The following is a 27951-nucleotide window of genomic DNA, read 5'->3' as shown; positions in this document are numbered from 1 at the left end:
GTGGTTGGTGCATGAAGCCGAAGCCCCGGAAGGTGGGCGTCTGAAGTTCACAGTGCTTGCAGGAGAGCTGGAAGGACAGCGCGTGGGAGCGGTCCACTCGCTGGACTTTGTCCATCCTGTACACGAGGGCTAGTAAAACATGCTGTCCCGGCCGGTCCAGGGGGACAAGGGTGCAGAGCTCAACTTCCACCGCAGGCTAGGCAGAGCCAGCTCTCGGGTCAGCGGAAGAGCCAACTGCACTCTACTCCTCTGACCCCTCCCCCGCCCCCCCCCCCCCCCCTCGGCTCGGCCTCGAGTTCCCCAGGGCTCTAGGCGAAGGGAGGGGAGGGGGGAGAGGGGAGGAGAGGGGAGGGGGGAGGAGTGAGATAAAAAGTTTCCAAATGGCGCTGAGCTGCGCTGATTGGTGGAGGAGGTCGCAATCCCGTGGCGAGGCCGCCAATGGCAGGCACTGCCCCGGGGACCGGGAGGCGGGGGCGTGGGCCTGGCCGGGCTGGGCCGCGCCGCTCCCGCCCCTCCCGCCTAGTCCTCCGCCGCTCGGAGCCCGGGTAAGTGCAGCGGTTGGCCGCGGGAACGGGAAGGAGCCCGATTCCGACTCCGGGGCGGGGTGTGTGCCGGGGGGAGGCCGGTCGGGGCTGAGGAAGGGGCCGCGAGGGTCGGCCGAGCGGTCCCGGGGGCAGCCGCGGACCTCCGGCCCCCACCATCGGCCTTTACTGAGTCTTCTCTGCCAGCCGAGCGAAGTTGGTGTCCCCGCCCTTTCCCCCCTCCCACGTCCCGTCCTTTTCTCCCAGACTTGGAGCCCCGGACTTCGGACTTCTCCTGTCTCTCCGCCTCTCTTTCCAAACTCCTAGGGCGCCCCCACCCCACTTCGCCCTCCTGCCCCCAGGCCCCGCGCTCATCTTCCCCCCCCCCCCCGCCCCGTTCCGCCCCCAGCTCTTCCCCAAACCTTCCCTCCTCCCTCCTGGGTCCTTTGGGGGAAGGATTCCCCCCATCCTTCCTTTCCCCCGGAACTCCGTCTCTTTTGGGGAGCACGACTCAGCTCGCCCCATCACCTTCCCTCTAGCTCCCCCTCTCCCTGATATCCCCCCCCCCCGCCCCAACAGTCCTTTCCCTTCCTCTGGTTTCTGCTGCAGGCAGTTTCAGATTTCCCCAGACAGCAGTTTTGGGTGCTGCTGGATGGATGAAAAAAAAATTCTCATCCACAGCTTGAGTTTCAGTGACTTTACTGGCGGTCACAGGAAACCCCTTCAACACCTTCAAATCCTCCTTTTTGGGAGACTGATTAACAGTCTGGGTAACAGCCAGACCTCTTAGCCTTTATTTTGTGTGTCATGGGCCCCTTTGGCATACTTACGACTACTGTGAACCCTTTCTCAGAAAAAAAAAAAGTTTTTAAATGCAAAATAAAATAGGATATCAAAGGAAACCAATTTTATTGAAATAAAGATGTAGGATTTCTTCTTCCCCCTCTCCTCCCAATCTAAGTTTATGGACCACTTCGATACCTTCCGAGATTAAGAGCCCTTGATCTTGAATTCCTTCATCTAGAAATAGATGCCACCTGAAGATTTTGAACTTCCTTGGTTCCTTTGTCATGTTTTGCACAAGTTGGGGCTGCCTTTATCTTTAGCCTGATATTTCTTTTAGCTTCTTGGACAAGTGTTCTTTTGTGGAGTGTTGCTGGGTTGGAGCTTATGTCGCTGTACTTGTCATAGGTCATATGGTAAATTTTAATGCATGGAAAGGATGCTTCCAAGTATTCCTGGGTTCCAGTCTGACCCCTACATCCACTTGTTTTTTGGTTCGTTGATGGATGAGATTTCCTTGGTGTAGGTCCTCTCTCCCACCTATCCATATCTGTGCAGATGAAAACCGTCTTTATTCCTTTTCATTTTCTTGCCCATGGCTTTTCATAAATCTTTTATAGAGCATCCAGTCAATGTGTTAGATATCTCCCTCTGATTCTTTTACTGTCGGGGGTTACCATTCTAGCACTCAGGCTGTTCATCTGTTGTTTCTCATTCTTAATACATGACTAGCCCACCTCCTTTTCTGGTCATACATATTTCCCCTTCTTGAGAGCATGCCATCATAGGTAATATATTTACAGCCTACTTATTTATGCCCACCATGAGCCTTGTTCTTAAGTTCATTAATTGCATTTAGCCCCAGAATAGCAGAAGTTTCCATAAACTTCACATCTGCACATTCATCTGCATTGATAAAACAAAATGGGTGAAATTTATCAATGCTGTGTAGTCTGTGATATGCAGCTGTGTGGATAACCTTACTGAGAACTTAATGTTCTTTCTGTCTCAAACATATAATGAGCATACATGCATATATATATCTTGGATATTGGACAGCAGATGGACAACTGAAAACTGCACTCTATCAGAAGCCCATTCTTTTAGTGTGGATTTTCTCTGATATGTGTCTGAGTCATGGAGCACCATAATCACCGAAGGATCAAAATTACAAATAACCAAAAGAGTATTTGGAAGGGAACAAGCATTGATTGAATGCCTACTATGTGCTAGATACTGTGCGTTTTGTTCAATCATGTCTAACTCTTCTTGAACCCACGGACCATACTGTCTGTGGGATTTTCTTGGCAGAGATGTCGAGTGATTTGCTATTTCCTTCTCTAGTGAATTAAGGCAGATAGAGGTTGAATGACTTAACTATGGATCACACAGTGTCTGAGGTTGAATTTGAACTCCGGTCTCCCTGGCTGCAGGCTCAATGCTCTATCATTGCTCAATGAGCTATCTTTTGCTAAGCACTTTCTACAAATATTATCTCATTTGATCCTCAGATAGCAACCCTGGGAGATGGGTGCTGTGGTGATCCCCATTTTATAGTCGAGAAAACTGAGGCAAACAGGTTAAGTGACTTGCCCAGAGTCACTCAGCTTGTAAGTTTCTGGGATAGTGTTTGATCAACAGGTCCTTCTGACTCCAGGCCCAGTGAGTATCCACTGCTCCCCCTAGCTGCCTCTAATGGAAAGACTCTTGTTTGAAGGTTGCTTCCTAAGAACCTTCATACCTAACTGTTTACCTCATTAGGTTGTACCTCTTAGGCATGTAATGTTAGGTAGAAATAAATTGTGCTTAGGAAATTTTGAAGCTGCTGACTAGGCAGAAGGCTGTTCCTATTTTAAAGAACAATTCCTCTAACCCAGTTCATTCTCCTGAGAGGTTATTTTTACGCCGGGAGTGCTTTCTTTTGCTTCATTGAGTCTAGGTCTATATTGCAATCTTACCCCTTGGATGATTATTCATAGTATTGATAGAGGCCCCCTAGCATAGTAAGTGTCTGAGGTTGAATTTGAACTTAGGTCTTCCTGAGTGCTAGCTGTGGAGTCAGTTCAGATCCTACTTCTGACGTGAGCTGTATGTTTAACCTCTGTATCTCCGGCCTACTCCCTAGAACTTAGTAACCAAGTCATGGGAGGGAATTCCCACACTGGAAGTTCCCCGTGTTGAAGAAAGTATATATCCTTTTTCTATCTGCATATGATAGATCTTACAACTTTAAAGAACATAGACGTTAAATCAAAACTGAAGCAAGGCCTGCTTGGCTCTGACCCCAGTGATGTCACTTCTGCAAATCACGGAGCTTACATCATACATTTAAAACTATTGGAGTGTGATGCGTAGTAACTTCTTTACCGTTCCTTTCTTCTCTACTCCCTCCTTCATTTGTTTTAATCCGGAGTTGTGCCTGATGGGTCAGGGAGGGAGAATATGGAGGAAAGGACAGGTAACATCGATTCCTGTGGCCATACATGGTTTTGTGTTGTCAGGGATCAGCTGTGCTGACTTTCTGTACTGACAGGAAACTTGAAATTTTGTTTAAAACTTGTTCTGCTTTTAACAGTGTTTTGAAATCAGAGGTGTACCCTGAATTTGTTTTTAAGCTCAACTTTCTGGGAGGTCTAGTTAACACTTGTTAGCAAAAACACTGTATGCAAAAACAGATTTTTGTATGAGGCACTGCATTTTTGTCATAAAATACTCTGGTGGAATTAGTCCCAATTTTATTCCTCCTTTACTTGCATGTTTTGGCAAATATGTAATGACTTTTGTATGCAGAGACTTTTTCTTACTGTAGCTACCAAGAATTGCTCAGGAATGTGTCCTGAGAAATGACGTAACTTAATAGTATCAATTAGTTGGAGAGAAGACTGAGCTAGAAGTCTGAGGACGTGGGCTTTAGTTCCTGTTCTGCCATACTAACTCTGTGTAACATCGTACAAGACACATAACCTTTGTAACGTTGTACAAAAAAAAAAAGTTAACTTTTTGGGACCTCAGCTATGGAGTGAGTGGATTCACCTGGTTGGTCTTCCAGGTTCCTTCTAGCCTTAAATGGTTCTGGGACCAAATAACTTAAGTAAAAATGATGTGAAAACTGAAAGGTTTGATTCAGGACAGTTGGAGGAAAGTCCTGCCTCAGTCAGAATATCTGCTTTTTCCATGGTTCTGAAATCAGAGGTACACCCTGTTTTATCTTGGTTTTCTTGGCAGGTTAACTTTTATATGTTAAAGAACAATGCTCTTTTCTCTTTGTCAAAGCAGAGGTGTGTGAGGTATGTACATGTCTACCATCTGGGATTGGTAATTTATTCGCATTTAAAATAGAACTAAAAATCTCTTTCTGTAATATGCCATAGTTCTCAACAACAACTGTAGGATCATAGGCAAGTCCTTTTCAGCTCCAAGTCTGATCCTATGAGCCAAGGAAAATGACTCAAGATAATAAGATTGGATTAAGTACATTTCTGACTGCTTGGGACAGAGATGTTTTTAGCCAGTCTAGTACTGGGATACAAAGGGAGTTGAGCTGAAGAGCCCTCTTGGAGTCTGAAGCAATTTTATCTTTTTATTTTTATTTGTAGAATAGAACTCTGAATAATAACCTCACTTTTATTTGTGTGGGTGTAAAAAAAATTACAGCCACCTAGATAATGCTATATAAGAGATAAATAAGACATGCTAGAGGAACAAGTCTTTGAACTTTATTGAGCTCGTTTGCTTTGGGGAACAGAAAATGTTAGATGTCACTCTATTCTGTGCTGTTTTCAAATAACAAAATCTTAAATTATTAAGATATTTATTACAAAAGTTGAATTGCTGCTTGCCTCTTGCCTTCTCGGTAGCACTGTGTGGTTTTCCCAAAGGTTTGGGGTTTTTTTTTAGATGAAAATGCTTGATTTGTGTTTACACTTAACTATTTTCATTTTCAGCTTCAGGTTTAAATAATTGTGCTGACTGATGGTAGCTAGCTAGCACATTTAAGCCTACCACATGCAAGGCACTGTGTTTTGTAACGAAGGCCCGTGATTCTGTTTACCAAATCCCAAAGTCTATAACTGCACTTTATGTATATATGGCTGTAATTAAGCCCTCACTCCCATAGTAGGATTTTTGCCACAGAAACATGCCTTGATTTCATCCTTTCTCTAATTCATAAGGTTATGAAATATTAGAGAGAAGGGTTTTACCTTAACATTAGGATCTACTTTTATGAAACTCACTTTATCATAAAGGTACACTTTTATGTGCCTCATGTCCTTTATCTCCTAGCCTTTTCTTATCAGCTCTCCACTAAAGTTCATGTTTATTTACAGATGTGAATTAGGCCCAGAATGGGGACTTTTTTCATCCATAGCCATTTATTTTATTCTGTTTAGTTCTTTCTCACATGTTCATTTTACTGTTAAAATTTTTTTTATTCTGAACTTTAAAAAGTGAAACCTATTCAGATGATTCACGAGAACAATATATGCTCTATCACAATAACCACTTGTCAGTTACCTCTATATGATTTTTAATTATTTTTGATTGTCTAATCACACACATATGCATATACAAGTTAGCACATATGTTTCTAGCTCTTCTTTCTTTGATATGTATTGTGATTTATATCTTTTCCATATTTCTTTGCATTCTTTATAATTGTAAGTTTTAATGGTGGTGTAATGTAGTAATTCATTCCATTCAGGTATTTCTAAGCTCATTTTAGTCAGCTTCTGTTATGAATAACCTTTTAGTTCTTTCTTCTTTTAAAAATGAAATCCTTGGAGTATATCCCTGGTAGCAGGATTATTTGGTCAGAGGTTTGTAATTTTTGTTGTATGCTCCTTGGTTGGTCCTTAAAAAGATTGCATCAGTTTTCCATACCACTCACCAGGAGTTGTAAGGCTACCCATTTCCCTATAAGTTGTAAGCATTCTTTTCTTTTTTTTTCTGTGACATATTGGTGAATATGAGATATTAATCTCAGAGTTGATTTGCTTTGCATTTTTTGATTATTTCTCAATATTATTATTACTGAGTTTAAGCATTTTTGCTGGTGATTCTGTATGATCTGTGTTTCTCTTTTTACTATGTATTTGTTACCTTTGACCGTTGATTTATTGGAGATTAAGTGTTATATCAGTTTTATTATAAATGTATTACAAATTCTGTTTGCCAGGATTTTATCCAATGTATTTGCTGCAAAGATTGGGAGAAATGAGTGTGTTAACTTATTTAATTTACCCATAGTTTTATTGTGCATAATTAAAATATTTTAATAATCAAGTAAATTTGACTTGTCTCCACTAATTTATTTCATTTGGTCAAGAGACAAGTTATCCATCTTCCACAATCAAGACAAATTTTTATGGTGCAATCTAATATGTATTTAACTCATTGTTCTCATAACTTGTTGCTGTGATACATAGTATAAGGATCTAAGTTTGTTTTTCACCATATTTATATCCAGTTTTCTCAGTATTTTGAACAACGATTCCTTTTGCCAATGTTTAATATCTGTATGTTTATCAAACACCAAACACACTTTGTTTACATTTAGTTCTATTTCTGGAATCTATATTATGATCTATTCTGTTTTTTTATCCACTACTAGATGATATTGATAATTGTTGCTTTACATGTTTTAAAGCATGTCCTTTTTTACAACTGAGAAGCTCTTATTTTACTTCTCTTTTCTCTGTTATGGAAACTGATCTGTGGACCGGAAAGGACAGAACAAATATAGCTAAAGGGGAGTTAAAACTAAAGATAAGTAGGGAGATAGTAAGAGCCCTTAGGTTTCCTCAGTTGTTTCAAGTGACTGGGTCCAGGTGAACTACATCCTAGGGTACTGGCAGATATTATTGTTAAGTCATCAGTAGTGATCTTCAAAGCATCATGGAGAATGGGAGAGGTACCCCAAAATCGGAGAGGGAAAATATCCTGATTTTCTAAAAAGAAACATCTTCAAACTGTAGGCTGATGAGCTTATCTTTGATTCCTGACAAAATTCCAGAATGTATTCAAAGTATGGTGATAGAACATGCAAAAGAAGAAGCTGTCATCACAGAGATTGCATAGGTTCATGAAGAACAGGTTGTGTCAGAGCAGCTTCCATTTCTCTTCTTGTGGAAAAGAGAGAGAGGTGTGGGCTAGACAGTAATGCAGTTTAGATGGATTTGGAATTGGTTCAACATCTGGACCCAAAACATATTCATTAATGGCTCACTTTTAAAGCAGTGGCTTTGGAATCTGAGGACCTGTGCTTGAATCTTAACTCTGCTATGTATCACTTACCTATAATACCTAGGACCAGTCACTTTAACCACTCTGGACCTCAGTGAGGAGGTTGGTGACCACTCAAGGCCCTTCCTGCTCTAGATTTATGTTCTTAGGATTCCATATGAACTTGGAAGGAAATCTTTAGTAGAATGCCCGAGGGTCTTGTGTTTTTAACATTTTTATTGGTGACTTGAATGAAAGCATGGAAGGCATGCTTATCAAATATGCAAATACCACAAAGTTGGGAGAGACAACTAACTTGCTGAATAACAATCAAGATCCAAAAAGATCTTGAACAGGCTAGAATGTTGGGCCTGACCTGTTAAGTTTAATTTAAAATTTAATAGGTATCCAAAAATTAGATCTGGGAGTTTTGGTAGACTGCAGTCTCAATGTGAGTCTGCAGTATGATTTGGCAGGTGAAAAACTGGAGTGTTTTTCCTGATGATCTTGCTCTCTTGGCCACATTTTAGGAAAACCATTGGTAAGCTGTCAAGCATCTAGAACAGGGTAGGCCTCAAGTTCATGCCATATGTAGCTCCATTGAAGGAGCCAGGGACAGTTAGACTGGAGAAGAAAAAACTTGGAGGTGTGATAACTGTCTTCAAGTATTTAACAGGCTAAGGTGGGAAGAGGAATTAAATTTGTTCTGCTTGGCCTAGAGGCCTGAGGAGCCTAGAGGGTAGAAATAACAGTGGCAGATTTAGGCTTGTCCAAAGAAAAAGCTTCTTAAGAATTGGACTCTCTTGTCAAATATGCTGTAGAAGGGATTTTTTCTTTTTTGGGAGGTGGGGTTATGTTTGTGGGGTTTTTTGACTGTATGTGGGTGGTGCAATTTGGCCTTTGGGGTCCCTTCCAGTTCTTAACAAAGATTATTTCTGTCCATATTTTAAGTTATATAATACTTTTGATCAGCAATACTAGCAGGCCTTCAAGCAACTTTCTTACACTAAGTTATAGAAATGATGTCATACCATTTACAGTGGTACAAGGAGTTTCTTTTGCAGGTCCAGTCCCTGTCCTTCATAATGAAATTATTGAGCACAGTTTTGGGCACTATCGAGTTTGCTTAGTGCTTAATAGATGTGATCAGCCGATAGTGTGAAAAGGAGGTGGGACTGATAAACATATTTGAGGGTTATTCCTATAATTCATGTAATATTTCTCTGTCCCTCCCTCATATAAAAACAAACTAGTGTTTTTAAGCATTGAGAATATTTTGCTCACCAAAAAGAATATTCTCACTTAACTGAAACTTCTTTCTTCAGAATTACCAATGGTTTACAAATAGTCATTTTTTTTAGTCCCCATCTTTTTATCTCCCCCCGCCCATGTAATAGTATTTTATTTTTTCTAGTTACATGTAAAAATAGTTTTCAACATTTATTTTTATAAGATTTTGAGTTCCAAATCCCTCTATTCCTGCGTACTCCCCAAGACAGCAAGCAAAGTCCTCATCTTTTTCAACCTATTTGCTGTGTTTGACCCTGGTGATCATACTCTCTTCCTTTCTGTGACTTCATGACCCTTCTCTCTCCTGCTTCTTCCCCTACTTCTATGACCATTCCTCAGTCTCCTTTGCTGGCTCATTGTCAGTATTATGCCTCATAACCCTGGGTGTCTGTGCTTTCTTAGAGATCATATCTACTCAAATGAGTCTTAACTCTCTTTCTCTCTATATATATATCCAGCCCCAGTCTTTCCCTTTAACTTCAGGCCCATTGTCACCATTTTATTATCAGCCATTTCAAATTAAGTGCCCGGGAGACATTCTAAACTCCACATGTTCAAAATTGAACTCAACTATCTTTTCTCTTAAATCTTCCCTTCCTTTAAATCTCCCACTTTCTGTTGAAGGTACCACCATCCTTCCAATGTTTCAGGTTTCCAACGTTAGCATTAGCTTGGACTCTTTACTATCCCTCACCCCAGATATTCAGGCACTTGTTAGAACTTGCTGTTTCTATCCCGTCTCTCCATTCACATAGCTGCCACTTTAGCTGAGGCCCCTTTTTACCTAGGTTATTCTAACAGCTTATGAATTGGTTTGTCCACTTCGTCTCTCACCACTTAGGTCTGTTTTATGCCCTGCCGCCAAAGTAATTTTCCATAAGCACATATCTGACTATGTGTCTCTCCCCTCAAATCTTTCTTGTGTCATGGGACCCCTTTGGCACTCTGGTGAGGCTTATGGATTCCTTTTCAGAATAATGTTTATAAATGCATAAAATAAAACCTATAAGATTACAGAGAAACCAATTATATTGAAATGAAGTTCTTAGAATATTTGAAAAAAAAGGTCACAGTCTAGGATAAAATATCTTGGCCCCAACCTATTTTTCCCCTCCTAAACTCTGCAATTTAGCCAAAATGTCTTTATTCGTCACATACAATCCTCTATCTCCTATCTCCGTACCTTTGTACTAACCATCCCACATGCCTGAAATGTATTCCATCTGTACCTTTACCTCGGAGATACCCTGCCTTCCTTTACAAAGCCACTCAAGCACCATCTTTTTCTTAAAATTTATTTATTTTTAGTTTACAACATTTCAGTTCCACAAGTTTTTGAATTCCACATTTTCTTCCCTCCCCAAGACGGCATGCAATCTGATATAGGCTCTACATATACATTCACATTAAACATATTTTCACATTTGTCATGTTGCAAAGAAGAATTATAACCAATGGAGTGAACCACAAGAAGGAAAAAGCAAAACAAAAGAGAGAGAGAGCAAATAGTCTGCTTCGATCCGCATTCAGATGCCATAATTCTTTCCCTGGATGTGGACAGCATTTTCCATCATGAGCTTTTTGGAGTTGTCTTAAAACCTTGCATTGCTGAGAAGAACCAAGTCTATCAAAGTTAGTCATTGCACAACGTGGCTGTTACTGTTTTCAGTGATCTCCTGGTTCTGCTCTCCTCACTCAGTGCCAGTTCATATAAGTCTTTGCAGGTTTTTCTGAAGTCTGCCTGTTCATCATTTCTTATAGCACAGTAGTATTCCATTACATTTGTGTGCCTCAACTTGTTCAACCAATCCTGAATTGATGGGCATCCCCTCACTTCCCAGTTCTTGGCCACCATAAAAAGAGCTGCTATAGAAGATGGCAGCGGGAAAGCAGGGACTTGCGTGAGCTCCCACCCAGGTCCCTCCAAACACCTATAAAAATGGCTCTGAACAAATTCTAGAACTGCAGAACCCATGAAATAGCAGAGGGAAGCAGGGCTCCAGCCCTAGACAGCTTGGATGGTCATGGGGTAAGGTCTATCGCACAGACCTGGGAGTGAAGCAGAGCCCAGCGTGGGCCACGCAGGCCAACCAGATCAGGAGCGAGGCAGAACAGGCCCTAGCACCCTGAATCAGTGCGCTGTGGCAGTTACCAGACTTCTCAGCCCACAGACACTGAAGACAACAGAGAAGGTTAGTGGGAAAAGCTGCTGGGACAGAGTGAAAGGAGTTCGGGGTTCAGCCACTGCCCCGGGGGGCAGCAGAGGTGGTGCAGCTACAGAACTACAGCTGCAGTTGCTTCTGACCCCAGGCCCACCTGGTGGGAGGAATTAAGTGGCGGATTTGAGCAGGAGTGCAGAGCCAGCTTAGATCTGAGTCAGGTCAGGGTTGGCAGTTCTTGGAGGAGGAGTAGCGCTGGTGTGGCAGAGCTTGCTGTTTAGCTCTGAAAACAACAGCGCAGCCCCTCAAGCTTGGGACAAAGTACTCTATACTCTATAAGCAGTCATATCCCCACGAAAAACTCAAGGGTCAAGTAAGTTGGCTGGAACGTGGCCAGGCAGCGAAAACGAACTCAGATTCAGACTCAGACTTTGGAATCTTTCCAAGAAGACCAAAACATACAGCTAGAAGAAGCCAACAAAGTCAAAGAGCCTACATCAAAAGCCTCCAAGAAAAACATGAACTGGCCTCAGGCCATAGAAGAGCTAAAAAAGGATTTGGAAAAGCAAGTTAGAGAAGTAGAGGAGAAATTGGGAAGAAAAATGAGAGTGATATGAGAAAACCATGAAAAACAAGTAAATGACTTGCTAAAGGAGAGCCAAAAAAAATAGTGAAGAAAATAACACCTTAAAAAACAGACTAACTCAAATGGCAAAAGAGCTCCAAAAAGCCAATAAGGAGAAGAATGCCTTGAAAGGCAGAATTAGCCAAATGGAAAAGGAGGTCCAAAAGACCACTGAAGAAAATACTACCTTAAAAATTAGATTGGAGCAGGTGGAAGCTAGTGACTATGAGAAATCAAGATATTATAAAACAGAACCAAAGGAATGAAAAAATGGAAGACAATGTCAAATATGTCATTGGAAAAACCCCTGACCTGGAAAATAGATCCAGGAGAGATAATTTAAAAATTATTGGACTACCTGAAAGCCATGATCAAAAAAAGAGCCTAGATATCATCTTTCAATAAATTATCAAAGAGAACTGCCCTGATATTCTAGAGCCACAGGGCAAAATAGAAATTGAAAGAATCCACTGATCACCTCCTGACAAAGATGCCAAAAAGGAATCTCCTAGGAATATTGTCACCAAATTCCAGCGCTCCCAGGTCAAGGAAAAAATACTGCAAGCAGCCAGAAAGAAACAATTTGAGTTTGTGTGTGGAAACACAATCAGGATAACACAAGATCTAGCAGCTTCTACATTAAGGGATCAAAGGGCTTGGAATATGATATTCTGGAGGTCAATGGAGCTAGGATTAAAACCAAAAATCACCTACCCGACAAAACTGAGTATCATGCTCCAAGGCAAAATACGGATTTTCAATAAAATAGAGGACTTTCAAACTTTCTCAGTGAAAAGACCAGAGCTGAACAGAAAATTTGACTTTCAAACACAAGAATCAAGAGAAGCATGAAAAGGTAAACAGGAAAAAGAAATCATAAGGGACTTACTAAAGTGGAACTGTTTTATTTACATTCCTACATGGTAAGATGATGTGTATAATTCATGAAACCTCAGTATTAGGGTAGCCGAAGGGAATATACATACATGTATATACATATATGTATAGATAGATATGTATAGATAGATATAGATATATAGATACATATATATAGACATAGGGCACAGGGTGAGTTGAATATGAAGGGATGATATCTTAAAATCAAATTAAGGGATGAGAGAGTAATATATTGAGCGAGGGAGAAAGGGAGAGATAGAATGGGGTGGATTATCTCACATAAAAGTGGCAAGAAAAAGCAATTCTGTAGGAAGGGAAGAGGGGGCAGGTGAGGGGGAATGAGTGAATCTTGCTCTCATCGGATTTGACCTGAGGAGGGAATACCATACACACTCAATTGGGTATCTTACCCCACCAGAAAGAAGGAGGAAGAACGTAAAAAAGGGGGGACCATAGAAGGGAGGGCAGATAGGGGGAGGAAGTAATCAAAAACAAACACTTTCGAAAAGGGACAGGGTCAAGGGAGAAAATTGAATAGAAGGGGATAGGATAGGAAGGAGCAAAATATAGTTAGTCTTTCACAACATGAGTATTGTGGAAGGGTTTTACATAATGATACTCATGTGGCCTATGTGGAATTGCTTGCCTTCCTAGGGAGGGTGGGTGGGGAGGGAAGAGGGGAGAGAATTTGGAACTCAAAGTTTTAAAAACTGATGTTCAAAAAAAAAGTTTTTGCATGCAATTAGGAAATAAGATATACAGGCAATGGGGCATAGAAATCTATCTTGCCCTACAAGAAAGTAAGGGAAAAGGGGATGGGGGGGAGTGGGGTGACAGAAGGGAGGGCTGACTGGGGAACGGGGCAACCAGAATATATGCCATCTTGGAGTGGGAGGTAGGGTAGAAATGGGGAGAAAATTTGTAATTCAAACTCTTGTGAAAATCAATGCTGAAAACTAAAAATATTAAATAAATAATCTAATAAAAAACGAGCTGCTGTATTTTTGTACATGAAGCACCATCTTTTGCATGAAGCTTTTCCTGATTCCAACTGCTAATATCCTCCCCAGATATCTTGTATTAACTCCTTTTGTATATATTTGTATTAATTTACTTTATATTTATGCTGTATATATTTATATATTGACTTGTCTCCCCCATTAGAGTATAAGCTCTTAGAGAGTAAGGGATTGATTCATTCTTTGTATTTGTTTACCCAGCTCCTAACAGTGCTTCCACAGTAGGGGTTTAATAAATGCTTGTCCATTGATTGATTGCCTTACTGTTTACTATTGCCACCCTAAGGGTGCACCAGGAACTATTAATAGATGAATCAAACAATCTAATCTGCCTCACCCTGCCCACCCCCCCCCCCCACAGTGAGATATAAATATTTTTTTAAAACATTCTTTCTTAACTTTCACTAAATAGGGTCAGTCACTTTAAAATTTTTTTTAATACACTAAGATCCAGAGAGGCTGCTGGTAAGGGTGGAGGAAATACTCCTCCTCATATTCCTTCCTTAGAATTTGGGGAGGAAAGGGAAAGAGGGGAGAAAAATGTGAGTAGTAAAAGCCTAAAATGAAGATAAGAAACGAATGATTGCATTGCAAAGAGAAATGCTAACAGAAAGTATTACCTTAGCAACATCTATAATAGAAGTTAGCAACATTAGTCCTTATATTGAATACGTTTGTGTTTTGTATGCCCTGAATATCCTGGTGATTGTTGGATTTTATTTTGTCTTACTTTAAGTATTATTTCCCTGGCAGCATTTTGTTGGGACTTTGAGACTACAAATTGTGTGTTAAGTGTGTATGTAATGTCTGAATCTTTCTTTATAGGTAGTATGCCTTGAAAGTAATACATCTCTCCTCACATTCTTACCATGGAGGACTCGGGTAGGAAGACTTTCAGCTCTGAGGAGGAAGAAATTAGCTACTGGAAAGACTTAGCTGTACAGTACAAGCAACGGTAAGTTATTGAACTTCCCCACTGATCCTACCTTGTTATGTTTCCACCTCGTAGAGTAGCATAGTGGTTAGAGTGCTGAACTAGGAGTTGGAAGACTTGTATTCAAATCCTGCCTCAGAAAAGTAATAGCTGTCTGACCCCAGCCAAGTCATCTAACTTCCCTGGCCCTCAGTTTCCTCATCTGTAAAATGGATGAGATTGGATGTGCATCTCTGAGGTTCCTTCCCGCTCTAAATCTGTCATCTTGTGATTCTTTGACTGTTTGCTACATTCAATATCCCTCTTGAAAATTCATGTTGTAGGCATATATAATGTAGTGAAAAGAGCCCTGCATTTGGAGTCAGAAGACCTGGGTTCATATCCTGGCTGTGTCATTTAGTAGTTCTATAACCTTGCTATAACTAAGTTGCTTGGTGTTTCTGTGCCTCAGTTTTCTGATCAACAGAATAGGTAAATTGCTATATTCTCTACCTCACATGGCTGTTTTGATGATCAAATAATACAAGGCATTTTGTAAACCATAAAAGGCTGTATACAAGTGTCAACTCTTATGTCTTCTGAAAATCAAATCTTTATGAAAAAAGGACATTTAGGACTTTGTACTTTTGGTGGTGGTCCTCACTCTGGTTTTTTGTTTGTCTTTTTAATGGTTTCTCATTATTGCGTATAACCTAAAGTAGCCTGATATAAGGATAGACACTGGTTCTCAAGTCACAGGACCTGGGTTCAGAATTCACCTCTAATGTGATTATAATCCTGGAGACCTCCTCGGAGAAGTTTTATTCCGTGGATTATTACTTCCTTCTACTCAAAGACACTTTAGATTTGGTATTATGTCATCCTTAAGATTTCAGGTATTGGGGACAAGAGGTTAGAGGAAAGGAAGATGAATAGTACTAAATTATTGTAAATAAACAAATATTATAAATAAATAAATGAAAGATAAATGGTACTAAATTATTTCACAAAGTTCTGGACATTCACACATAAATTAGTGGTTGGGAATTCTTTTTTAGAGCGGAAAATACACAAGAGGAGCTGCGTGAATTCCAAGAGGGAAGCCGAGAATATGAAGCTGAGCTGGAGACTCAGTTGCAACAGATTGAAACCAGGAATCGGGATCTTTTGTCAGAAAATAACCGTCTCCGCATGGAGCTTGAAACAATTAAGGTAAGAAGGATATGACCACAGTTCCATTTAGGTACCAATTGTGTTTTCAGACGACTGTTGGTGAAGGAGGCTTTTCTGTCCAAAGCAGAGGTGGGGGTAGGCTGGAGTTCCGTGTTGTCAGTTTTGGCCAGTGCGTTGGTTTGCTTTTCTTAACTCTGTTTTCTTACAAAGGAGGGTTCTCTTGGACAGGGGAAATAAAAAGAAGCATCAATTAAAAACAAAGAAAACAAAGATGGAATGGAAATCTTTTGCAGGTGTTGAAGGAACAGAAGCATTTTAAGTGGGCAAAGGCACACTGGTAGGAACAAGGTTGGTGGGAGCCGTGGACATAAAGATCCTGAACTCCCCGGGCGAATGATGGGATAAGGTTAGGCAGGGCTTAGAAGCTTTGTGTTCTAGGCAGCTACATCCCTACATATCTGAAAATTATGCCCCTACATGTTACTTTCTACCTGAGATTTTGAACTTTCACTGCACATGCAATTTAATTTATCACAAAATAAATACATGTTACGGAGAGCAGAATTTCTAGCTTGAAGAATCATGTACGTTTATAAAAAGTAATATTGAATAGTGTTCCTTAGAACATCCCTGACCTATGGCTAACAAATTCCCTCCTAATACAGAGTTCTAGGCTGCCTACCATAAACACAAAGGTGTTTCTTCTGCTTATTCTCTCTGATTTTTCATTTTCTTCCACTTCAGCCATTGCCCCTTCTCTAGACTCTATCCTGTTGTGTTATCCCCAGCTGTCATGTCCTATGGAATAACTTACATTTTACTGTTAATACACTTTTCTTTGAGTTGGAGGCCTTTCACCTACACTCTTTCCACTTTCTTGAACTCAACAGAAATCTGGCTCTCCCCACAAAAGATACTGCAGCCCCAGATATCCTCTGCAGTCCTGGGTTTATCTTCCCCTCTGAGTCAGGAGGAAGAAAGGGCATATCCTTTGTTCCTTACTACACACTTTCAGACCCTCCCTCTGCTGCTACCATCCCTTTGAGGTTCACTCCATCATCTATATCACCCTTTCTAGCTCCTGGTTTCAGTTAATAACCAACTCCCATATCATTCTTCCTCCTTTCTCAAGGAGTTTAACACCTGGCTCAGCTAGGTGGTGAAGTGTAGAAAGTGCTGGATTTAGGAAGACTTGAGTTCGAATTCTGTCTCAGACATATCTGTCAGCTGTATGACTCTTGGCAAGTAACTTCATCTCTCAGCCACTTTTTTCTTTTCTGTAAAATATAGATAATAATAGCACATACCTCACAGGATTATTGTAAGGATCAAGTGGGATAATTTACGTAAAGTTCTTTACAAATCCAGAAGTGCTATGTAAATGCTAGCTATTGTTAACTGTTACTTTAAAAATCTTTTTTTGAGCCTGCTATCCTCTCAAATTACAAACATAGCTCTCTTCCCTTGTATAAGAAAAGACCTCAGAAAAGCCATTTACACTTTTTTACTTCTACTTCACCTCTCTTGTAATTCTCAACCTGGTGCAGTCTGGCTTTGAACTCATTACCATTTGGCTGAAACTGCTTTCTCCAAAGGTATCACATCTTTTAATAGCTAAACCTCGTCTTCATCCTTCTTGGCTTTTCTGCAGCATTTGACCGTTGACTATCTCCTCCTATTCCTGGGTATTCTGTCTTCCCTCCTGCTTTCATGACCCCATTTCTTGGGTTTTTCTCCTACCTTTGTGCCTGCTGCTTCTCAGTCTCCCCTGGGGTCATTATCCATGTCCTTAGGTCTTCTGTTCTTGGCCCTGTTCTCTTTTTCTACACCCTCTTTGGATGATCTCATCATTTCCCATGGGCTAAATGAACTTTGTGCAGATAGATAACTCCCAAATCTGCACGCCTCTCTGCCAGTTCTCCCTTGCGACTTCTTTCTCGCCTCACCAGCCGCCTGTCGGACACCTCCAGCTGAAGCCTTCCAAAGGCTCAGGTTGTCCAGAAGGGAATACGTTGTCTTCCATGCTAAATCTCCCCCTCTTCCAGATTTCACCATGTTTGTTGAGAAGATCACTGTCTTTCTAGTAACTTGGGTATGTAGCCTCAGTCTGCTTTCTCCTTTGCTCCTCCATACTAATTAGGTGACAAGTCTTGTCAGTTTTATATTTGTTGCTTCCATTCTCTCTGCTCCACTCACATAGTTCTCATTATCTATCACTTGCTTCCTAATTGGGCTTCCTGCTTCTAGGTTTCCCAACCCCGAGCCACCCTCCACACAGCTGCTGAAATAATCTTCATAAAGCACAGATCTGACCATGCCACACTCCCGCTCAGAAGGTTTGGTGGCTCCCTTTACCACTAGGAAAAGATACAAATTCTTAGTTTATAGATTTAGAGCTGAAAGGGACCTCATGTCATGTAGTCCAAACCCCTCATTTCATTTTTAATTTTTAGCTTTTACAGAGAAATGTTTACTTGGAAGAAATAGCAAGAACAAAGTCCAGGCATTTTCCCCAACATCTCTGGGATGTACTCTTCCCTACACCTTGGTCTGTGGTGGGGGAAGTAGACTCAAAACTTAGCCACATGATACTAGGCCCACCAGTGTCATGTCCAGTCTTTGTCTCATCTGCTGGGCTGGAGTCCCAAAAGACACTCTTCAGGGTATTAATGCTGAAAGACTACTTGGAACACTGGGACATCATGGTTTCCTCTAGACCCCTCCAATTTCCAGCGTCAAGAAGGCTCTGCTTCCTTCACTTGGAACAGAAGAGGCCAAGGAGGTAGGCCTATTTCTTGGGCCATGTGCGCTTAGAGGGTAGAAGGCTCTCAGGCCTACCCCCACTTAGCATATGGACTCTCCAGATTCTGTGACTAAGTCACCGAGCTCTCTTAGACACAATGAAGCTGAGACCAGCCCCATAGTTTATAGATGAGAAAAACTAGAGAGGGAAAGCGACTATTCCAAGGTCCCACAGGAAATAAAGGTCAGGCCTGGGCCTTGAACCCAGTCTCTCTGACTTCATTTCCTTTGCTCTTTTCACTGTAGCTGATATTTATACCTTTTCCTCTTCCAGCTTCAGCTTTATTTCACACTATTCCCCTTCTTGTACTATGTTTTAATCAAACTTTTTCCAATCTGGAACATACCTCCATCTCTTAAAAATTCTAGCTTTAAGGTTCAGCTCATGTGCCAACTCCAGTGGGAAGCCTTTGTTGATCCCTCTACTTATTTGTGCTCCCTCTGTTCTCATACTTCCAATATGTACTAATCTGTTTACATATTGTCGCCGCCAGTAGAAAGGAAGCTCTTGGGGTGGGGGTTGGGGTTCCTTGTCTTTATATCCCTATCACCCAGCACAGTGCTTTGCACCTAATAGGTGTTTTTAATAAATGCTTGTTGCATTAGATTTGATTTGCTGCCTTCTAGGCAGCTGCCTACCTTGCAAATCTCTAATCCCAACTGGTCAAGTCAGGTTATGAGGAATTGCAAAATCAGAGCAGAGAGAAGTTTAGACCTAATAATCAGGTAGGCAACATGGAACTATTATTGTAGGTTGTTACAGGGGAGTAATATGACTAAAAACTGCATTTTAGGAAGATGAGTCTTATAGTGGCGTGGTAGGTGTTTGGAAGTAGCAAGCACCTGAAGGAAGTAGGAGGACCAGATGGCTGTTTCAGTAATCCAGAAGTGAAGCAAATTGCTGGTGCTGAATAAAATATTAACTCTTTCAAGCGTGAAAGATTGAATTACTTAAGACTGATCCCCAAAAGCCAACATTGGAGAATATATCAGCATTAAAAAGTGGGAAGAATGGAAAATAGAAGTAGAAATAACTTGGATTTTTTTTAAAAAACCTTTGTACTAAAATACCATCAACAAATACTCATTTGTAAATCACCTTATGGAAACATGACTGACTTCTTGACAATTGACTTATTCATCACAAGTTGAATATAAAACCCTGTAAGGGAAGAAACAGAGAATTCATTGATAGCTGCATCAGCTGACAGTTTATTATAATTAGCACAAAATGAAAGCTCAACCTTTCAGCAACATTCTTCCTTGTTCATCCTTTCGAAAGAGAAAAGATTTAATTGTGTAAGTATATGAGAAGTGTTTTACACACCTGTGTTCTTTCAGGACATATTTTTAAAGGAGGTTAACTGTCCAGGATTTTGTCAGAACATATTACATAGTTATTCATTACCCTCTGTTTCCCAGTTATATGAATAAGGATGTTAGAGAATCTCCCAATAAAATGAACTGAGATATCATCAAATCTTCGGGAACACCAATGTGGGTAGCTTTGTCATTAGGAAGTGACATCAGCTTGTGCTTCTTGGGTTTGGTAACTCACTAAGATGGAGATTGGCTAAGTTTTGTCTTTGCTTATGGCCAGGGAACTGAGCACCAAAGGGAACAAAAGCATTAAGGATGTCGAATGTCTCTCCTCACACTGTGAACAATATGCATGTTCTTCAGATGTACTTTCACAATGGCATTCTCCACAGCTCTCTGACCTATTCATCATTACATCACTTAAGACACTCCCAGAGACTGACTCATATTTGTTTCTGGAAACAGCTTTGTTTATGGAGAAGAGTAAAGGAAAAAAATGTTTCAAAAATATAATTGAATTTTTGTCCATGAGTGTGAGAAGTAGGTGCTTTTTTTCATTCTAGCAGTGATTTCAGGATGATTGCAAATTACTTGCCGTGATTATATGGAAATGATTTTAAGGAGAAAAATTAAGAGACAAATTTTTTATTTTGTTTGGGTAGATAGCTTGTGAATTTAAAGAGAAAAGTGGTCTCTAATTTTAATTGAGCTTATCATTAGATCTCATGAGACAAAAAGATCATTACAAGGAAAGATCTTAGATCTATCTTGCTTTTACAAAGGATTTACCTAAAGCATACCAAAAAGGTTAAAGACCTTTCAGGTTTTAATATCCTAGAGGTTAAAGTTTTTAAGTTCCTCGTGCTTTAGGGGAAATATGCTGTAACAAAGAAATTAGAAAAGGTGTTAAGGAGAATGTGTTCTTTGCTAGTCATGTGTGATCTAGACAATCAGTGTACCTACTGAAATAAGTCAATATTGTCTTCATTTATTGACTAGAGAGAAAGGTTAGAATAACTTTTTGGATAAGTAACATAGTAGTAGTTGCAGGATTGACTTTTACTTTTAATGAAGCAGCCAATGTGCTTTTTCAGAAATGTTAAATCATTCATGTTGGCATTGGTTTCATTTCTCAGGAAAAGTTTGAAATGCAGCATTCTGAGGACTACCGACAGATCTCTGCATTAGAAGATGACCTTGCACAGACTAAAGCAATTAAAGACCATTTACAGAAATATATCAGGGAGCTAGAACAAGCAAATGATGACTTGGAGAGAGCAAAACGGTAAGGTGGATGAACAGATAGTTTGATTTTCACATTTTCATCGGGTTTTTTTAAAGGAAAAAGTTGAAATGTTTTATTTTTAACATGAGAATATTTAAAATATAGAAATATTACTTCTTTGAAGAAAGTCTTGCTCAGTTTCCTTAGCCAACCTTGCTAAAATCTTTTGATCTAATGGATTAGATAATGTGGGCTTATGTGTAGTTTCTTTTCTTTATACAGAGCTACTATCATGTCTTTGGAAGACTTTGAGCAGCGGTTGAATCAGGCCATTGAAAGAAATGCCTTTCTGGAGAGTGAACTTGATGAGAAAGAGAATCTCCTAGAATCTGTTCAGCGATTGAAAGATGAAGCTAGAGGTGAGGTGGAGATTTATGCACTTCTCCCTAGTGTCCTCATCCAGCAGTCCTACCTCATCCCCCACCTTCCCTGCCCCATTCCACAGCATTAAGCAGACACTCCCTTTTGCTGGGAAGTTGAAGTTTACTCTGTTAATGAATGCTTATGGAGCAGAGTCAAACTTGTTGGACTACACATTACTGCTTTGGGTTAGGCACCTCACCCTGTTGTCTGTGTGAGAGCAAGAGATATTCTTTCATGGAATGTGACTATGACCCAGATGGAGTCTTCGCTGAAATTCCTTTCTCATGTTAGGTTCTGTCTCCATGACTTTGGCCACTGTGGTAACAGTAGTATCCATTTCAGGAGAGCTGCTTCCTCAGTGTTGCCTTTACTTCTGAGGTGATTGGATATTAATTAGGAGCAAGGATAGAGGGAATTGGCCTATTTGTGGGACTTCTATCTGCCAGCTACATTCATGGGGCATAATGGGAATTGGAATAGTCTAAAATCTTGTCCCCTTCAATTCATTACATGAGGTAGAATCCTGAGATTTCAGAGGAACAAGGCACCATGTTGTTCAGGCCCCTAAATTCTGAATTTTCCATGTGGTGGGACTGGGGATCAAAGGTCCCAGCAATCAGTCAAGTATTTACTAAGGGGGTGTGTGTGTGTGTGTGTGTGTGTGTGTGTGTGTGTGTGTGTGTGTGTGTCAGTGTGTGTGTCCCTAGGTCCAGTACTTGAGTAGGATGAAGAAGTGGAACATGGGGTTAACAATCTAGCTTATCTTGAAAGCGATTCTCTAGTTGTGTACTTCATGCTCTCCAGGTTCTTTTTAGAATTCATATCATGATTTTGTTTTTACAGTCAACATTTATTGTAGACACATGGTGGCAATTTAGATGGAAAGAATAATTTTTTTTTGTATCCTTATCCTTGTAAGACTTGCGACAGGAATTAGCAGTGCAGCAGAAGCAAGAGAAACCCAGGACTCCTATGCATAGTTCATTGGAAGCGGAGAGGACGGACACTGCTGTGCAGGCCACTATGTCTGTGCCATCCACACCTGTAGCACACCGAGGCCCCGGTGCCAATGTAAACACACCTGGATCGTTCAAGAGAGGTAAAGGGATGGTGAGAGAAATTCCTAGCATTTTTGAAAAGAGCTCAAAGGGGGGGAGGAGCAAGATGGATAGATATCCTAGTTTGTTTTTATATATGTATGGGTATATTTATACATACATACATATGTATATATGGCATCATTCCAGTATCTGAGTTATCAGCCTCAGGTAGAAACTGAATAAAAAAGCTGGTAGTGTTCTGAACAGTATCCAAGAAGCTTTTTCAATCTTGAGTAAGTAATAGGGTGAGAATTCAGTGAAGTGAATTCTAACTCCAATGATTCCATTGATAAATTGCATGGCCCTGGTCAAACCACTTAACTTGACTCATGCATCGTTTTTTACATCTGTAAAATAGATATAGCATTACCTATATTCTAGAATTCTACTGAGATAACTAACAAAGGTAGTTGTGGAAACACTTTGTATTTAGTATTTAATGTTAACAGGTACTTTTAATAATGATACAAATACTATATATTGTTCTAGAATTCGGTAGTATGTATTTTGAACTTCCTTGGGAAAACAGAAATATTTGCCATATACTACATAAGGACTACGAGAATTATCCATAGGACAAACCCTAAAGTGGTAGGATGTGAAAACGTTTATTGTATTGTTATACAGCAAGCTATACAGTTGTAGAATTGGAATTCATTCATAATGAAAGTGCAGAAAAGAATCCGGCAGAATGCTTCTCTGCCATACCTTGGTCTGGGGCCTTGAGTTGCATAGTGTTTCTAACAGACTTCCCCATCTGCACATCCTAAGGCTTGGAGGACAGTTACGGGGGCACTCCTCTCACACCGGCTGCCAGGATATCCGCACTGAACATCGTAGGCGACTTGCTTCGGAAAGTCGGGGTAAGAAGAGATGGCTTCCTATTGTTTTGTATGGCCTCTTACAGATGTTGAATTCAGACAGAACAGTAGGACTTTAGTTGAGATCCATTTGTTTACTAATAGGGGAGTTGTATGAATCTTACACTTGGCTTTGGCCCTTTGTGACACTTTGTTGTATTGTCTACATTTAATTGAAGCAGATTTCTTTTGAAAGGTTAAATAATTTAGTATTAAGAAAAGTGATCTTTGTGTATTGTCTTCTTTATATGAGTGTAAGGTCCATTTGCTTTTGGTTGTATCCCTAACACTTAGCTCAGTGCCTAGCACGTAGCGAGTGCTTAATAAATGATATTTTTATTTAATTTTAACAACTGAACTTCTTGAGGAAAACTTAGTAACATAAACAGGAGACTGGTTTAATTTCATCTGCCAGCACTTTGTTCCTGCCTGCCATTCAAATCTACCTGTGCAACCTAGGGCAAGTCATTTAACCTGTCTAGCTTTAATTTTCTTATCTCTTAAGTGAGAATATTAAATCTGTCTTTGGTTCCTTCCAACTCTCAGCCTATGAATCTGTGTTCTGGAATAGAATTCACGTAGAACTCTGTGTTTTCAAACCAAGACATTCCATCCTTTCCCCAAGGTGGCTGAATGTTTTACTAGGGGATGTACCTGGATTATTCTTTTCAAATTGATTTTTAAAAAATGTCTAGAAATTTACTTAATTCTGAAATGTTGAGGGATATTTTGAGGCCATATTTATTTCTCTTTGTTTCTCATGCAGTTAATTTCTATTTTTTTTTTTGAGGGGGAAGGCAGGGCAATTGGGGTTAAGTGACTTGCCCAAGGTCACATAGCTAGTACATGCGTCAAGTGTCTGAGGTCAGAAGGCCAGTGCTCTACTCACTGCGCCACCTAGCTGTCCCCCAGTTAATTTCTTAAAGAGAAAATTTTAAAAGGTTAGGGCAGAAAACTTACTTTTATATGTTTGGTATTCACTGCAAGGGAAGCTTTTCTATTTTGAGACTAACAAACATTCTTCATAATTAAAAAAATAATTTGAAGGTTATAGAATGCAAACAAAACTCATCCTTTTTTCTTTGTGAGTAGGTACTAACATATATGACTTCATGGAAACTTGGAACTAATTCCTTTTGTTGTTGCTTTCAATTTTCTTCTTTAAAGAGCCTAATTTCATTAAAGTTATCTTGTTTTCCGTTATATTGAACAAAGTCTAAAGTTTCAGCACCTTCCCTGATGTCTGTGCCAGGCTCTGAGGCTGTCTTAATGTTGCTTTGCTTTTCATAACATCTATTTTCATGGGGCAAAACCAGTGCCTCATTGAAATTTAGTCTGCCTTTGCACTTGTGTCCATGTTTAAAGTCCTAAACAAGAACCTTAGGAGTTCCTTTGCTAATCTAGTTGTGCAGCATGTTTCATTAGAACTGAGTCAAAGAGCAGTTAGGGTTTGTCTTTTTGTAGAGCAGTTTTCTGGGATTAGCTTGACAGTAGAGTCCTTGCCTCTAACTCAGACATGAAAACATTTCTCTTTAGGCACTGGAGTCCAAACTTGCATCCTGTCGAAACTTTGTATATGATCAGTCCCCAAACAGAACAAGTGTTGCATCCCCAGGGCGAGGCACGAAGACCAGAGATGGCAGTGACAAACGGCCAAACAGCGCCAGTGTGCCTTTAGGAGACAAAGGGTTAGTATTGGTTGCTGTAGTTCCCTTGCAGAGGTAGGAGGAACAAGCTACGGGTTCCATTGAAATAAAGTCTGCTTGCTCGGTAATGCCCAATGGCAGTCGTATTTATACCTAGTGTAATCTTTCCTAAATGTGCATGCACGCTCACACACACACACTCACACACACACACACACACACACACACACACACTCATTCACCTTTCTCTCTCATGCCTTTCTTCAAAATCAAGAGAGTCCTGACAGCTTATATATAACAGTATCTTCTCTGCACGCTCTCTTGAGAACTGAATTAAATATCTATTCTGGGCAAATAGCTAAGGAGATGCTCATTTCATTTTGCTATCCCATAACATTGGTTCATAACAACATTATGAGAATTCTGCAGTTGAACTCACGTCAACTAAGTCATCTGTTCAGGAATCTGTTACTTGTCTTTATAACTTCAAACTCCACTCTGCTTCTTGGAAGAATATTGTATTTTTTCCAGAACCTTCAGGAAATTGGCATTAAATTCTGGTCAGATAGGATTACCAGAGCTAGTCCTTAGATCTGGAAATACTTAGTTGTCCTAATCTACTTTGTGTGAGTTGAATTGTTTTTGTTTTGTTTTTAATAAAAGTTATCCAGAAGCGTCTTCTAGATTCATGGAGTTTATTTAGAAATATGCCTCTTACCTGAGGTTAAACTAAGAGCCAAGTTTCTAAGTGGTTCTCTGTCAGGCAAAAGTTAAACCAGGAATTTTTCAGGTCATGTCGCTATGATGAAGCGTGATTGTAGATTTCTTCTGGACTGTTAGAAATCACTGTTTTTATAGACAGTTTTCAGAAACTGAATATCTCATTAATCCTATTCCACTAAACATTAACCAGAGGCAAGTATAATCTCATCTATAGAGGAGAAAATTGACGCACAATCATTGGCCTTCAGATTCTGCTTCTCATTATTTTGTGTATCCTGATGTAAGCATATTACTCTCTACTGTATTAAAAGCTTAATTTTCATTCTGTCTTAAGGTTAGGAAAACGGCTGGAATTTGGAAAGCTTCCTTCAAGTATTCCATCACCGTCACTGCCGTCACCACAGGGGGTAGTCAAGATGCTGCTTTGAGAATCATGGATATTGAAGACCACGGTGTTGTAGTTTTGTTACCATTTTCTCTTTAAACTAATCTTTTAAAATGAGTTTGAATAAAATAAACAGGCAATAGTAGTTAACTCCATGTGTTGTGGACCAAGTGCATAATTTGGAGAACTAGCCTGCAGGCAGCAGTTTTCTTACCAAATTTAGTTTGATGTTGCCACTGTCTTACAGTGGGAAGACTGAACATTTTGTCACCTGTTTTATTGTGGAAATGGCTGTAAATTAATTGTGACCAAATACCTGGCCAACTCCAGTGTCATAAGGGGGATGTTTTACTAGTCATTGGTTTCCCCGTATATGTGCCTGCCATCCTACTGGCCTGTCTCCATCCTGCAGAGGGCCCTTACTCGATTAAAATACACTATTCATAGTGACCCATTTTGTCTAGTATGGAACTTCCAGTGATGTATATACACTTACTACAGGATAGTTTCTAAATTATTTCTAGGAATACAAGGTAGTATTCCTGTAGAATACTTCTTTTAAAAAGGCATAAATGGCATAGGTACCCTTGTTACCTGGCCAGAGCCTTTAACCTCTTACTGAGTTATTTAGGTGTTTTATCCTAAGACTTTTAGTCCAGTTCCAAGCTAATTTTGATTTTGACCAAGGTCAGTAAAAGTTGGTTACTTTATAAGTAAAGTGTAACAGTTGACTGTCTGAATCTACTTGTAGGTGTTGGTTTCATTTTCAGATTTCATGAGGCAAATTGAGGCAGGTTGCCCCTTGTAAGGTAATCTGTATAAAACTGCTTCTTTCAAAGGCAAATTCAAATTCCGTGAGATATCCTTTAAACAGCTCACAATGGAGCTTGCTTGTTTTGGAAGTTTTCCTTTCCTTCGAGGAAAGACTCAAGGCCTCATGGCCTCAAGATTGCTTAAGACATAGAGGATTCCATGCAATCTGCAGTATTCATCACTGCTTGTTTGTAACACCTGTTTGTATCTTCAGACTGGACTGGGGAACTGCACTAACTTCAGAGCCATATTCTCATCTTGATGAATCAAAAGCCTTTGCTGACAACCTTCCTCTGAGTTACTTTTTGGGAAGACAGCAAAAATCTTTGAGTTGGGAATATAGCTTTAATTGCCACTGAAATTATTAAGTGGAAATATTGCTACTATTGATTTTATTAATGTAAGAAATGTTCTTAATCTGTATCAAAAAAATGCTTTATTTTTCTAAAAAAAATTTTTTTGTCAAGAGAAAGTAATGCTTCGGTTTGTTTTAAACTAAACAATAATTCCAAGATAGTTATTTAATGTCATTATAAATAGGTGCATACCCTGTCTAAAGTCTCCAGTTGGTTCTATAAAAGCGTGGTATTGGGTAAAATGACTTTACGGGGGGCAGTTAAGTTCTGTAGAAAAATGTTAGAAATGGGCAGTTGGCCAAATGATGTTACAGTGGGTTTTAGTGACATTATGTCAGGGTTTGGTTGTAATTTATTAAGGATTTAATATTGTGAAGTGATGTTGATTAGGGCAACATTATATGGGGTATGCTTTTATTTGTACTTTGTCATGTGGTTTAAAGCCTTGTTTTTTTTAACCAAGTAAATGGATATGAATTGAAAATTATCTTTGAAAATAAATTATTTCCACACAGGCAGGCTTTTTAGAAACAAGCTATTTCCGGTGAGGGCACCAATAAAGGTGTGCTAATACTCCGTCGTTTTACTGGGTACTTGTTACTTCTTATAATGGAAATTAGCAGTCTTTAATTTCCTGGAATCTACCTTATCTGGCTGAGTCAGTGTACAGAATAAAGTTTGTTCTTAATGATGTAA

The 27951-nt window shown here is 39.9% G+C and overlaps 1 protein-coding gene across 1 annotated transcript; it reads left to right on the top strand.

Annotated features, from left to right (window-relative positions):
* Positions 1 to 479: 479 nt before the first annotated feature.
* NDE1 (nudE neurodevelopment protein 1) lies at positions 480 to 27951 on the top strand. Its single transcript, XM_036738953.1, has 9 exons — positions 480 to 545; positions 14342 to 14471; positions 15488 to 15641; positions 20861 to 21009; positions 21232 to 21368; positions 22292 to 22471; positions 23244 to 23335; positions 24869 to 25020; positions 26036 to 27951. Exons 2-9 carry the CDS (start codon positions 14386 to 14388, stop codon positions 26127 to 26129), a joined length of 1044 nt encoding a protein of 347 aa, XP_036594848.1. The 5' UTR covers positions 480 to 545; positions 14342 to 14385; the 3' UTR covers positions 26130 to 27951.

This window comes from Trichosurus vulpecula, chromosome 9 (genome assembly GCF_011100635.1).
Source record: "Trichosurus vulpecula isolate mTriVul1 chromosome 9, mTriVul1.pri, whole genome shotgun sequence".
NCBI lineage: Eukaryota > Metazoa > Chordata > Mammalia > Diprotodontia > Phalangeridae > Trichosurus > Trichosurus vulpecula.
This window is presented reverse-complemented; position numbering and strand designations above follow the sequence as displayed.

Coding starts and splice junctions, on each gene's coding strand:
- NDE1 (XM_036738953.1), top strand. CDS start 14,386: ATGGAGGACTCGGGTAGGAAGACTTTCAGCTCTGAGGAGGAAGAAATT. Junction 21,010..21,231: donor GACTTGGAGAGAGCAAAACG/GTAAGGTGGATG, acceptor TTCTTTATACAG/AGCTACTATCATGTCTTTGG. Junction 22,472..23,243: donor ACCTGGATCGTTCAAGAGAG/GTAAAGGGATGG, acceptor GCACATCCTAAG/GCTTGGAGGACAGTTACGGG.